Source organism: Coptis chinensis, chromosome 5 (genome assembly GCF_015680905.1).
Source record: "Coptis chinensis isolate HL-2020 chromosome 5, ASM1568090v1, whole genome shotgun sequence".
Classification (NCBI taxonomy): domain Eukaryota; kingdom Viridiplantae; phylum Streptophyta; class Magnoliopsida; order Ranunculales; family Ranunculaceae; genus Coptis; species Coptis chinensis.
The window spans coordinates 94,899,406-94,914,319 of record NC_141460.1 but is presented as its reverse complement, the minus strand read 5'-3'; the positions used below and the strand labels follow the sequence as shown (position 1 = coordinate 94,914,319).

At 39.4% G+C, this 14,914-nt stretch overlaps 1 protein-coding gene and 2 pseudogenes across 1 annotated transcript; 1 reads left to right on the top strand and 2 right to left on the bottom strand.

The window, feature by feature from the left end:
• Positions 1 to 199: 199 nt before the first annotated feature.
• On the bottom strand, positions 200 to 1,969 carry LOC147500381 (polyketide synthase 1 pseudogene; annotated as a pseudogene).
• Positions 1,970 to 5,010: 3,041 nt separating this feature from the next.
• Positions 5,011 to 5,927, top strand: LOC147500380 (major pollen allergen Bet v 1-D/H-like). The gene is made up of 2 exons (XM_086559324.1): positions 5,011 to 5,283; positions 5,426 to 5,927. Exons 1-2 carry the CDS (start codon positions 5,100 to 5,102, stop codon positions 5,722 to 5,724), a joined length of 483 nt encoding a protein of 160 aa, XP_086415450.1. The 5' UTR covers positions 5,011 to 5,099; the 3' UTR covers positions 5,725 to 5,927.
• A 1,934-nt stretch (positions 5,928 to 7,861) lies between these two features.
• Positions 7,862 to 11,780, bottom strand: LOC147500379 (chalcone synthase pseudogene; annotated as a pseudogene).
• Positions 11,781 to 14,914: the final 3,134 nt, after the last annotated feature.

Here is a 14,914-nt window from a genome sequence, read left to right as displayed (position 1 = left end):
GAGAAAACACATTTTTCTCTACACAGGCCCCATTAGTCAAAACAAGACTAGTGAGGTTACGTTGAGCACTCAAGTTATTGAATAATATTGACTCGCATATGTATAAGTACTTTTGTACTGGACGTACGATGAAGTCCTTAACTCGACTAATGATATATATAGTCCTTAAAAATGAGAGGAAGTGATACTATTAACGCACTCACAGCACGCAGCTGTGGAGCACCAAAGTCTCAACTGTAATGCCAGATCCAAAGTTCAAATCCAATGAGCGCACCCCATTCTAGTCCCTCCCCTGTAGTTTTGTGTCTCTCTTCTGCTGATTTCTTCCTCATTTCATCAATTACATATAGTACAGTTGCGCTTGACATATTGCCATAATCATACATAACTTGTCGGCTTGCTGTTAATTTTCCAGGTTTAAGGTTTAACTTATCCTCGACCTGTTCTACAACTGCACGCCCACCGGGATGAACTGATCCAAAATAACGAGTTCCAATCAGAAATGTCCAGAGGCCCAAATGCCTCTTCAACGCTCTTCTTGATATTATCTCCAATCATCTCCAGCACTGTATCTTTTTGGAGGTAAAGAGTCATGCCCTCTTCTTCTCTCATGTGTCCAAGAATAGCACCATCGCTACCTGGGAGAATGGTTTGGGAAGCTGAGACAAGCTCGAATAAGGGATGTTCGATGCCACTAATAGGGTCTGCTCCAACTATGACCGCTGCTGCACCATCCCCTTGAATTGCTTGCCCTACAACTCTACAAGACTATCCATACGGGTATGCTCACTTGGACATGTACAGTTAGATATTGAAGTGATTTCAGAAGAAACAAGGAGCACACCTGCACCCCAATTATTTTCAGCCAGGTAGCAGCATGGCTCCTCCGAAGCAACCTAGTGCATAAAACATGAATCACTTGACAGTTGGCTCAAGGCCAAGTAGTTTTGTAAGCTCGTAATCTGCCCCGGCCATGTCAACGTCAACACCATTTAAGCTGCAAAAGACAACGTGACTGATCTTGGATTTTGGCTGTCCCCATTCCTCGATAGCCTTATTGCCTAACCTTTACCTGCAATTAGCAAACTAGCAAGAATCTTCAGTACTAGATTTTCCTCAATTCAACCTTCTTAAATTAGGGATTTTCAATTTTTTTTACTTTTCTAAGTTATAATGAGAACCAAACACTTTTAGTAACTCAAATCTCAACATCTGTATTCATAAATCTATATATAACAGGTCACTGATAGATTGAACTATTCAATACTACTAGATAGGGTTTCATTCACTACGTCATAAGTAACGGATGATTGAGCTGAACTCTTGAGCACAATCTCATCTAAACGACGTCCTCACTCCCTTATTTTGTAGAAAAGCATGATAAGACTACAACTTCTTGGTAACTTTAGATACAGATTAAATAATTTTCTATGCAATGATTTAGTAATATATAATGTAGACGCTAGATCACATATGCATTTAAACGAAAAATAGTCCTCGGAAGGGCCACGATGGAGCAAACTTCCTTTACATAATGATCAAGCAATGAATTGCACCTTGCATCTATGCTTATACAAGTATGCAAACTGAGCTACACATCAGTTGTTCAGTCTTCAATTGTGTGGAATAAAAACAGTGGGGGCTAATTAAAAAGGGGTTCTACTTCTCAATTAGATAAATAGAGAGATTAAAATTTGCCTGTTTGAAAGTTAGTTCCGGAAAAACCGGCTATCATATAGTGTAGAGATGCATGGTCCATCATTCTTTGCATAAGCTTTAATCCACGCACTTAGACAAGGCCCTCACCTTTGTTTTGGCTCCTTGTCGTTGCGGAGAATACTTTGTTCAATTAACCTTGGCCTGTAAACTCTTTTCGATCAACACTGATATAGTCTACAATCTCATCAAATTCATTAAGAGAGTTCAATTGAAGATAATCCAACACTATTTCCAAGGTTCCCCTTGTCATTGTATTGTCACTCTTGTTCAAACTTTCATAAATGCAATAGATAGCAAGTTATAGCAAGTTATAGCAAGTTATGGTTCCCTCTGTTTTATTTGAGAGCTAATCTCATTTGCACCTTGCATTATGTTTTCCATCAATGCTATAATAGGCTAGTTTGCTTGGAAGCTTTTGGTGTCGTTGATGGTGGCGACTGGCGAAACCATTGCCCAACCCCACTCCAACCGTTGATAAAGATAGCATATCTATTGTTAGTTGATTTAGGATTTTTTGCATACTAGTGAAGCATTTGTAGTAGAAATCTCGGTCTCTTTAATATTTCTGTGAGTGTTGCGAGATAGGGAATTACATTCACGTTCAATGTTGCCTTCTTTGTGTTCCTTTTCTTTAAACTGTCCAATTAGATCGCTTTCCTCTACATAGATAGAATATTTGGGGTGAGTGTGGGGCAATCGCACCCGTAATATTAAAAAATCTCTACTACCACATAACTAATTGTCTAAAAAAATCTTCAAATTATAAAGACTTGCACCTCCAATTTTTTTTAGCAAACTTCCACACTCCCAAAATTTTCACAATGAGAATATAATCAACAAAAAAAAATATTATGAAAAAAAAAACTAATAAAAAACATTTCAATAAACAAACGTTTTTTTACTTCTCTTTTTGCCCTTACAAAATTATCATTTCTCATTTATTTTGAGTCCAAAACCATTAAAAATGTACAAATGTGTCTTTGAAGTTTTGATAGGTTAATGAGACTAAAACAAATAGCCCAACCGGTCAGTCTTTATAATTCTAATCACCCATAACAAACCTATAAGCTCTTCTTCTTTTCTTTTACTCTCAATTTTTAAACAAAAAAAAAAACACAAAAAACAAAAAACACAAAAAACAAAAAACAAATTCATAATGGACTTGCAGCGTAGTTTATTGCGCGTTTGTCCTAATTATTTGTAAAACTCATTATCATTATCAATAAAAAAAATTCACTTACAAAAAAAAATAATAAAAAATAATTATTTACTTTCAATGTTAATCTTTTATAGTTTTTTCCACATAATAGTAGGGTTATATAGACTTATAATATTATAGGAAGTTAACAATATGTGGTAGTGAAGTTTTTCTAATCTCAGGAGTGCACAATTATGTGCACCGTCTATTGTTCTGACGATTGTGGCTGGTTGTGATTCTAGATGTTCACGGCCATATGGTTCGTTTAATGATGATTCAGTAAAAGTCAATAAATTATTTTTAAATTGTCATATTATGAGATCTGGTTGAGTTGAAATGTCTAAATGTTTGTTCCGCTGTTTAAAGACGTTTTGTGATGAATTTGAAGAAGAATTTGACCAGTTTTCATATTTCGATTGCTTTGCTGATCGCGCGGTAGAGGAGCTGAAAGATTCTTTTTTATCATAAGAGAGACAAGTTTGGTTGTTTTGTTCTATTTGGTGGTAAACCTATGATTTTATGTGATTTGATCATATTCGGCTATGATATAAGAGTTGGAAGATATTTGATTGTAGTGGTAATTATTTGTAAAACTCGTTATCATTATCAATAAAATTTCCATTTAAAAAAAACAAAAAACAAAACAAAACAATGTAATTTTTTACTTTTAATGTTAATCTTTTATAGTTTTCTCTACATGATAATAAGGTTATATAGATTTATAGTATTATAAGAAGTTAACTTGTGGACTAGATTATGTAGATATATATAAACATAGTAGTATCAATTAATGGCTTAAGTGCGTAAGTAGTTAACTTTGTCAGTCAATATTAAATTCTTAGTAGTTAACGGACTCTAGTTTTGTAAATTGATGAAATAAATGCATAATTTTGTTGATATTTATTGTTTGTTTAGACCTTCTGACAAAAAATAAATAAATAAATAAAAATAAAAATAAATTGCATACTTTATATTTTTTTTGGTGGGGTGGGTGTGCACATAATCTCTCACTCCCTCGTTTAGAATCCTGACTCTATCCCTATTCCTTTGCCAATCTGCCATTTGCTTTTAGGTGCTCACCACTCGCATTTATCACCCTCGATTGTAGGATTGTAATGTGATATGTGTTTACATTTTGCCGTAGCATGGCTAATTAAACATCTATTTGCGGAGTATATGGAAGCTCCTTCATTGCTTCAATCTCCACGCACATGTACCCTAACTAGCATCAGCATTTCTTCAGTATTGCATGTTTTTCCACAAAGATCAAGTTGCTTACTTGCTTACCAAGTGTGCTTGCAATCTTACTCGGCCCATATGGATCCCCTGTCCTCGATTTCCCTCGTCCACTGCTACTAGTTGTTAATTTGAGTTGACAGATTGGTATCTCGTTTCTAGAATAATACTGCATGGCACATGTAGTTGTGGCCAAGCACTCAAGGTGTTACCTGGAAGGTAGATATGAAAGATCGGACAACTTACAAAAGATGGATTAAGAATTAGTCTGTAACTATTATACTAATTAAGCCGGTTCAAATAATAACCGAATCACATGAGATTACCTTAAATAATCAAATGTCATGATCCACGCATGTCTGTATATATGCCTGCATCATCTCTGTTTTTTTTTTCGCTATGTGAAAGACTTGATCGAATATGTTTGTATAGTATACTCACTAAATTGAAAGATCATTCAAAAATGGGAGATCCGATGAATATTTAGCATAATATTATGAAACACTGTCTAAGAATTTCGCAGCTTAACTTCTATAATATATTGGATGAGAAATAAGCTACCTGATTTCCGAGGCATATAAGACACATTAATTAATGTAAACTATTGACAAAGTCATTCCTATGTCGAGTCTCCATCCTAAATATATAGTATCAAAGTATGATTCCGATGATTACATGCGAAACATGAAATAATATTATCTAATGAACATTCAACAACAGTAGTTGCTTTGAAGTCCAGAGATCATGCATTATATTTATTAAGAATGCTCACCCAAAACTAATTATTTAGAACTTGCAAAAGTAATATTATAGCCCAAATTTCTCTATAAATAAGCACCATACTTATTATCTCTACTCACTTGAAATTTGCAAACTAACTTAACATAGCCATTTCACACTTCCTGCGTATCCGTTGTTATATACTATCCTCTAGCCAAAGAAACAAATGGCTCTCTCTGGCTTTACCGTGGAGTTCACATCCCCAGTTTCTGCAACCAAATTGTTCAATGCTGGCATCATTGATGGACACAACTTAGGTCCTAAGCTCATGCCACAAGTTATAGAGAGTATCGCTATCCTTGAAGGGGATGGAGGAGTTGGAACCATCAAACAAGCCAACTTCACGGATGGTAAGCCAGAAACATTATACTATACTCTGTCACAAGCCAATTCATTAATAAGATTTTTACAATTGGCTCTTCACGAGCATTTTTTGAATTGGTATCGAATAACATTGATTAATGCGAACTGATCTTGAGTTCAATTTTGCAGTTGTGCCCTTCAAATATACTAAGGAGCGCGTTGACATCCTAGACAAAGAGAATTTGGAATACAAATCTACATTGATAGAAGGTGGTCAACTTGGCAAGAAAGTGGAATGGGCCAGCAACCACATTACGGTGGAGTCTGCTAGCGATGGAGGATGTGTGTACAAGGTGTCTTCCGAGTACAAGACCCTTCCTGGGGTCGAATTCACTGATGAAGAAATTCAGTTCGCCAAGAACGGAATTGCTGGAATGTTCAAGGCTGTTGAATCCTATGTCCTTGCAAATCCTGATGCTTATGCTTAGATCCAACTTCGTCCACAGTTGCTCACTATAATGATGCTGCATATGACATGAGGAAGTGTGGCTGGTGGAAATGAATGCAGCATGCTGTTATGCTTGTTTTGTTTTCCTTTTTATCCTTTTCTTCTTTTCCATTCGGCAAAATTATTGTGTGAATTTGTAATTTAATAAGACTGCTCTTTTTAATTAAAACTGTGAATGCCATCCGAACTGGAAGCAAAAATCCTATGGATATGATGCGGTAATTTCTGTTGTGCGCGTTTAAGATGGAATAATGGAGCTAAAACACTGCTCCTCCACTAGTAAACTTAAAAGTTAAAGTGGATTAATCATCTTTAGCATGATTTTGGAGTTAAATTACCAGGTAGTGGACCACAGTTTAATGGTTTACCCCCTCAAAGGCCAATATTATTGGATTTGTTCAAGAATTGTTCGGTGATCTTTTGTTTGTACCGAGTAGAGAGAAAGGATTATTGTCCGCGATATGTTTATTGATTCAAACTTCTCTAAGCTCACTGCACAGTACACACTTTTTCCTAGTTAGCTTAATTATTTCTTTTTGGTGCTGACGAAAATCTCAAATTAAACACAAACACCTTGTGCTTACAATCTTGCACATTAGACCGTGGAATTTACACATTCCGTTTCTCTTATAGCACTTCCTTACATGGCCAAATCTGGAATTTGATGAGCCACATATATATATATATATATATATATATATAGGGAGTAATATTCACATCTAATGAATATTAGACACGTGTCCAGCATAAACAGAAATACCACATCGAGCTCATATCATCGTTCTCAAAGCTCGCTTCATAAGCAGCTCGCTTCATATAGGTGGTCTACTTCAACTCGCTCTAGGATAACGCAGGTCAAAGAGACGATCTCACGCAGAACGCCTCGACTTATGACATCATCTCTTATCCATATGCAATTATTACCAAAGGTGTACTTTTACAAACCACTGCCGCAAGCTACTAACCACAGCTACTTATCTCTATCATTACAGAATTCCTACCAAAGCCAACCCAACACTCATCCTTGATCTCAACCATACATCTGTACATGTCAGCACACGTGTCTCACATATCTTCATACTCAACGACTATAAATACCATCTACATGAACTACGTCAAACCTAATTCTTCTCTCCCCCTAGGATCGAGAGAAGATACGTAGGCAGTTCGCTTATCAACGAACTCGGTCTTATCAATATCCAATCTCCTTCTTCTCTTAATCTTGTGTGTAAAGGAAAACCAGAACGCACCTTTACAATATATATATATGCACAGTTCCTTTTGCCTCTGTATTAAGTACTGTAGTTCTGCAGCACGGCCAAACTTACAAAAATGTGCGCCACAAATAATATTACAAATATGGCTATTTATATATTATGAAGACGAAATACCTATCCAGATTATACATTTATATACAGGTCCCATTAGTCAAAACAAGACTAGTGAGGTTGAGCACTCAAGTTATTGAGTACTATTGACTCGCATATCGGCATATGTATAAGTACTTTTGTACTGGACGTATGATGAAGTCCTTAACTCGACTAATGATATAGTCCTTAAAAATGAGAGGAAGTGATACTATTGAGTATTGACGCACTCACTGCACGCAGTTGTGGAGCACCAAAGTCTCAACTGTAATGCCAGGTCCAAACCCAATGAGCGCACCCCATTCTAGTCCCTCCCCTGCAGTTTTGTGTCTCTCTTCTGCTGATTTCTTCCTCATTTCATGGCCCAAAATATCGCCGAGATATCCGATATCTCACTGATATATCTCAATAAATTGGTACACCGATATCGATATTTCCGACATATATCCACTGAATATTGAACCCCTTTTTTTCCAAGATATATCGGAATTTCCGATATGAAACTTTATATTGCCGATATAATCGATATTTCCGATATAATCGATATATATCAGTTGACTTTTTGACCATTTTTAAATATAAATCCGATATTTCCAATATATTTCCGATATTATATATCCGATATTTCCGATATTTTAAATAGTTTGGACTGGTCACAAAAAAACCGATATATCCAATATATCCGATATATCTCGGTTTTTGGATACACTGATATATTAACCGATATCGAAATTTTTGGCCTTGCCTCATTTAATCAATTACAAATAGTACAGTTGCGCTTGACATATTGCCATAATCATACATAACTTGTCGGCTTGCTGTTAATTTTCCAGGTTTAAGGTTTAACTTATCCTTGACCTGTTCTACAACTGCACTCCCACCGGGATGAACCATCCAAAATAACGAGTTCCAATCAGAAATGCCCAGAGGCCCAAATGCCTCTTCAACGCTCTTCTTGATATTATCTCCAATCATCTCCGGCACTGTATCTTTTTGGAGGTAAAGAGTCATGCCCTCTTCTTCTCTCATTTGTCCAAGAATAGCATCATCGCTACCTGGGAGAATGGTTTGGGAAGCTGAGACAAGCTCGGATAAGGGATGTTCGATGCCCACTAATAGGGTCTGCTCCAACTATATATGACCCCTGCTGCACCATCCCCTAGAATTGCTTGCCCTACAAGACTATCCATACGGGTATGCTCACTTGGACATGTAAAGTTAGATATTGAAGTGATTTCAGAGGAAACAACGAGCACACGTGCACCCCTATTATTTTCAGCCAGGTAGCAGCATGGCTCCTCTGAAGCAACCTTGTGCATAAAACATGAATCGCTTGACAGTTGGCTCAAGGCCAAGTAGTTTTGTAAGCTGGTAATCTGCCCCGGGCATGTCAACACCATTTAAGCTGCAAAAGACAACGTGAGTGATCTTGGATTTTGGCTGTCCCCATTCCTCGATAGCCTTAGCTGCAGCTTCTTTTAATGTTAACCAAACACTTTTAGTAACTCAAATCTCAACATCTGTATTCATATATCTATATATAATACCGGCTCCGAAATTTCCGTGAAGGGACTAAATGAGATCAATTATAAAAACAGGACCTCACTGATGGATTGAACTATTTAATACTACTAGGGTTTCATTCACAACATCATAAGTAACGGATGATTGAGCTGAACTCTTGAGCTCACAATCTCATCTAAACGACGTCCTCATTCCCTTATTTTGTAGAAAAGCATGATAAGACTACAACTTCTTGGTAACTTTAGATACAGATTAAATAATTTTCTATGCAATGATTTAGTAATATATAATGTCACATGCATTTAAACGAAAAATAGTCCTTGGAAGGGCCACAATGGAGCAAACTTCCTTCACATAATGATCAAGCAATGAATTGCACCTTGCATCTATGCTTATATGCTAGAAATGCATGGTCCATCATTCTTTGCATAAGCTTTAATCCACGCACTTAGACAAGGCCCTCACCTTTGTTGTGGCTCCTTGTTGTTGGCGGGGAATACTTTGTTCAATTAACCTTGGCCTGTAAAGAGAGTTAAATTAAATTCGATAAGCACTGATAACGTCTACAATCTCATCAAATTCATAAAGAGAGTTAAATTAAATATAATCCAACACTATCTCCAAGGTTCCCCTTGTCATTGTATTGTCACTCTTGTTCAAACTTTCATAAATGCAATAGATAGCAAGCCATGGTTCCCTCTGTTTTATTTGAGAGTTTAATCTCATTTGCACCTTGCATTATGTTTTCCATCAATGCTATAATAGGCTAGTTTGCTTGGAAGCCTTTGGTGTTGATGGTGGCGAAGCCATTGCCCTCCAACAGTTGATAAGATAGCATATCTATCGTTAGCTGATTTAGGGCTTTTTGCAGTCTAGTACATGAAACACTTGTAGTAGAAATCTGTTTAATATTTCTGTGAGTGTTGCGAGGTAGGGAATTACATTCACGTTGAATGTTGCCTTCTTTGTGCTCCTTTTCTTTAAACTGTCCAATCAGATCACTTCCTCTACCATTTGCTTTTAGGCTCACCACTCACCTTTATCACCCTCGATTGTAGGATTGTACTGTGATATGTGTTTACATTTTATGCGGTAGCATGGCTAATTAAACATCTATTTGCGGAGTATAAGGAAGCTCCTTCATTGCTTCAATCTCCACGCACACACGTACCCTAACTAGCATCAGCATTTCTTCAGTATTATTTTTCCATAAAGATCAATTGCTTACTTGCTTACCAAGTGTGCTTGCAATCTTACTTGGCCCATATGGATCCCCTGTCCTCGATTTCCCTCGTCCACTGCCTACTAGTTGTTTGAGTTGGCAGATTTGTATCTCGTTTCTTGAGTAATACTGCATGGCACATATAGTTGTGGCCAAGCACTCATCAAGGTGTTACCTGGAAGCAGCGAGATATGAAAGATCGGACAACTTACAAAAGATGGATTAAGAATTAGTCTGTAACTACTATATTAATTAAGCCGGTTCAAATAATAACCGAATCACTTGAGATTACCTTAAATAATCAAATGTCTTGATCCACGCATGTCTGTATATATGCCTGCATCATCTCTGTTTTTTTTTTTCGCTATGTGAAAGACTTGATCGAATATGTTTGTATAGTATACTCACTAAATTGAAAGATCATTCAAAAATGGGAGATCCGATGAATATTTAGCATAATATTATGAAACACTGTCTAAGAATTTCGCAGCTTAACTTCTATAATATATTGGATGAGAAATAAGCTACCTGATTTCCGAGGCATATAAGACACATTAATTAATGTAAACTATTGACAAAGTCATTCCTGTTGGGAGATTTCACTAGAAGGTCACACCTCAATCTAGCTACTTTCTATCCCAAATGATTTCAACTTGGAGATCACACCAAGGAAATCACCCACCCAAGACTTTGGTAGTTATCACAACAACCTCAACCAAGCAAAACCACTACAATATCATCACAATTCATAGCAACAATAATAATGGAAGTAACAATGCAAAGAGACACAAAGATTTAGGTGGTTCGGTAAATGTTACCTACATCCACACACAAGAGCCGAGTTTCCTTTATAACAAAGATTGGAGAGTTTACAAGAGATCAAGAATCAATAAGAAGAGGCCTCACTCAAACCCTAGCTCAACAGAGCTCCCACAATACCCTAGAAATGAATCTCTCAAAGTTGTCCTTCAAAACCCTAATCTATTTCCTTTATATAGGTGTACATAGACAAAGGGGAAGTAAAATGGGCTTGGGCCGCAATTACGGAGCTTGGCCGGCGGGTGTAGGTGTGCGTATTCATTAAAATTTGGAGGCCGGAGCGAGTCGGCGCTTTAGGTGAGCTGGCGGCCCTCTTCAATAAAGCTTGGAGCCCTGAGTCGCGGCGCTTAGGTGGCGGCTTCTTCTTTAGGCATTTAGGCATCAGTATTTGTTGCCCGGAAGGCGCCCCATGGACGGCCCAGCGGTCGCGCCTCTTCATCGATGCCGGGGTGAGTGTGGTATCACGGACAACCGAGCAAAGCTCGGCGGTTCCACCAACCCAACAATCTCCCACTTGGAACCTTCCGAGATTCTTCATGCACATCACATCTCAATTGTAACAACTCAATCCAAATCCAAAACTAAAGAAACACTTTCGGCTCATTCATCATGGTCTTCAAGCAAGAAGACCCGCTCGGGTTGAACACAACTTCAACTTCGATGAGCGCGGCCTTGGTCAACATATCCGCCGGATTCTCACTCCCCTTGGATCTTCTCAAGTGCGAAACCTCATCCTCCAACCGGATCGGATAAAATGATACCGGAGACCAATGTGCTTGGTCCTAGAATGAAAAGCGAATTCTTGGCAAGATGTATAGCACTCGACTATCACCGTGTAACACACTTCTCTCTTGCTTCATCCCAAGCTCTTCCATCAATCCACAGAACCCGGATCATCTCTTTGCTTGCCTCTCAGAAGCGCCCCATACTGCCTTACGTGGTAGACAAAGCAACAATCTTAATGGCGAAATCCAACTTCATCTGCGGTAGCACCACCTCTTGTAAAGACATAACCCGATGGTGCTTCTTGCGATCTACCTCACCTGCAAAGTCGGCATCCACATACCCTTGCGGGTTCACAACACCCTTCCATAACATAGGCATTTCTCTGTAGTACCTCTCGGATATCTCAATATCCACTTCACGGCTTCCCAATGTTGCTTGCCGAGATTAGACATAAATCTCCGGCGGCTCCCAATTTGCTTGGGCTATATCCGGACGTGTGCAAACCATGGCATACATAAGACTTCCAATGGCGGTATGGTACCTTAGCCATGAAGTTTCTTTCCTCAACGATCTTGGGAGAGTGTTCCTTGGACAACTTGAAGTGGATCGCCAAAGGTGTGCAAACCGGTTTCGCACTACCCATCTTGAACCTCTTCAATACCTTCTCAATATACTCGACTGAGACAACTCCGAATACCTTTACGCCTATCTCTTCGATCCTCATCCCTAGAATCTGTTTCACGCACCCAAATCCTTCATAGAGAACTCACTTGCTAACTTCTCTTTCAATCTCCCAATTTCGACATATCGAACTTCATACTAACATATCATCAACATATAGCAACGGGATGATGTAGGCGAGTCGAACCTCTTGAAGTAGCAACAATGGTCGGCGTTGCACTTATAGTAGCCATTTCCTTGCATGAAGTTATCAAACTTCCTGTACCCTTTGCCTAGGGGCTTGTTTCAAACCATACAAGCTCTTTTCGAGCCCTGCATACCATATTCTCTTTACCGCTTCTTGATGAAACCCTCCGGTTCTTTGCATATAAATTTCCTCAACTAGGTCACCATGGAGGAAGGCGGTTTTAACATCCAACCGCTTTCAAGATCTGAATCTTCTTTCGCAATAATACTCAACACACCGACCGAATAGTATTCGGTTTCACCACCGGGAGAATATCTCGTGAAGTCAATGCACGCTTTTCTGCTGAAAACCCTTGACTACTAGCCTTGCCTTGTATCTCTGGGAACCATCATGTTCCTCTTTGACTCTATACACCCATTTGTTCTGTAGAGCCTTCTTGCCCATGGGTAGTTTGGCTAACTCCCACGTGCCACGGAGATGAGGGACTTCATCTCATCTTGCATAGCAAGCTCCCACTTGCTTGCATCACTCACCTCCAATGCTTCATCATAGCATTGGGGCTCGCCACCATCGATGAAGTAGCAAGTAATTCACATAGGTGGAGGCGGATATCTAGAACTTCGGTACATGTGGCTGGATGTCTTCCTTTGGGGCCGCGAGGTGGAGATGGACTCGTGGTGTAGTATCCTCATTATTCTCTCGAGTCACTACTACCGTCATCCTCGGGTGGGGCTCCCACTATACCACGACTTACATCAAAGTCTTCCAACTCAACATACTGCGGGCGCTCTGCGTACCGATTCCTTGGTTTGTGCTTCATCTCTGTCCTTGTACATCACCTTTTCATTAAACACAACATCTCTACTACGAATGATTTTCCGATTTTGATCATCCCAAAAGCGATACCCAAAATCATCACCGCCATAGCCGATGAAGGTGCACTTTAGTGACTTAGCATCAAGCTTGCTTCTAGCTTGGTCACTAATGTGAACATAGGACACACAACCAAACACCTTCAAATGGGAAAGGTTCACATCCTTCCCGCTCCACACTTCCTCTGGAATCTTAAAATCCAAAGGCACTGATGGTCCTCTATTGATCAGGTAAGCTGCTGTGCTAACACTTTCTGCCCAGAACTGCTTGGGCAAGCTTGCTGATGTAATACGATACACCTAGCTCTCTCTCGTCGATGTTCTATTCATCCGCTCTGCAACCCCATTCTGGCGAGGTGTCCCCGGCAAAGTCTTTTCCATCTTGATGCCATTGTCGAAGACCGCGATTTCTTAAACCCCGAATCCTCATACTCCCGCGTTGTCGGATCTCGACTTCTTTACTTTCAAGCTTGTCTCATTCTCAACCATGGCCTTCCAAGTCTTGAACACTTCAAATACTTCGACTTGTGTCTCAAGAAATAGACCCACACTTTCCTAGTATGGTCATCAATGAAAGTCACAAAATATGACTTTCCGCCAAGTGAAGAGACATTAGCCGCCCCGGACATCTCTATGTATCAACTCAAGCCTTCTAGCTTTGAGTCGACCCATTCTCACGAAAACTCACCCGACACGCTTTCCAAATACCACGGTTCTCCGCGAAGTCAATTTCAGGTCGATCAGAACTTTGGGAGTTTACGGTAAGAGTGAAGGATTTTCATTCCTTTCTCACTCATGTGACCAAGTCTGCGGTGCCAAACATTGGATCCTCTTTGCCATGTACCCGCGACAATCGACTCACAACCATGCGCGTCATGTAGAGAGTACCATCTTTCTTACCATTTGCAACAATCAATGAACCGCCGAGACTTTCCAAGTATCACCAAGTAAAGCGTAACAAATCCTTCACTTGCCAATTGCCCCACGTAAAATCAAATTCTTCCTCGAATCCGAACATGTCCGGCGTCCCTCAATAACCATGACGAGCCATTCATCTTGATATGCACATCACCCTTGCCGACAATGTCACAAGGTTGGTCATCACCGAAAAGACCGTTCCAAGGTCACCTTCGTGTAGTTCTCAAGGAACTCGATGTGAGGTAGCATGGAAAGATCGCGGAATCAAGTACCCAAGACTCCTTCTTGTGCTCCATCGAACATATCAAAGCGTCATCTACCATCTCAACAACATTAGCTTCTTGATTCTTTTTCTTGTTCTTATTAATGTTGTTGTTGTTTCTTGGTGCCGGGCAATTGGGGCTATAGTGGGCCGGGCCTACCACAATTATAGCACACCACTTCACTTATGTCTCGAGGTTTGTGTTCAACGCTTTGCAATTGGGAGGCTTGAGATTTCGATCTCCCCCTCCACTTTTTCTTACTACGACTCCTGTTTGACTTTCTTCCCTACTTTCGATTAACTTTCGATGCCGACCACGAAGTTGATCCCCCAAGATGACGGACAATCCTGTCTCCGGATTTCCTCAGTCAGTACCATACTAACAACGTGCTCAAACTTCAACTTGGTCATTCCCGCAGAGCCACTAATAGCCGCCATAGTCGCACTCCAACTTGGAGGCAATTGTCCAAGTATCGCCAAAGCTAGCACCTCATCACTAAATGTAATCTCAACCGACTCCAATTGGTCCTTAGTTTGGTTGAATTCATTTAGGTGATCCTGAAGGAGGTCCCTCCAACATTTTCATACTAAA

Excerpts from the sequence above, each read along its gene's own strand:
- LOC147500380 (XM_086559324.1), top strand. The coding sequence starts at position 5,100 with ATGGCTCTCTCTGGCTTTACCGTGGAGTTCACATCCCCAGTTTCTGCA. Across the intron at positions 5,284-5,425 it reads ACAAGCCAACTTCACGGATG|TTGTGCCCTTCAAATATACT; the intron begins GTAAGCCAGAAA and ends TCAATTTTGCAG.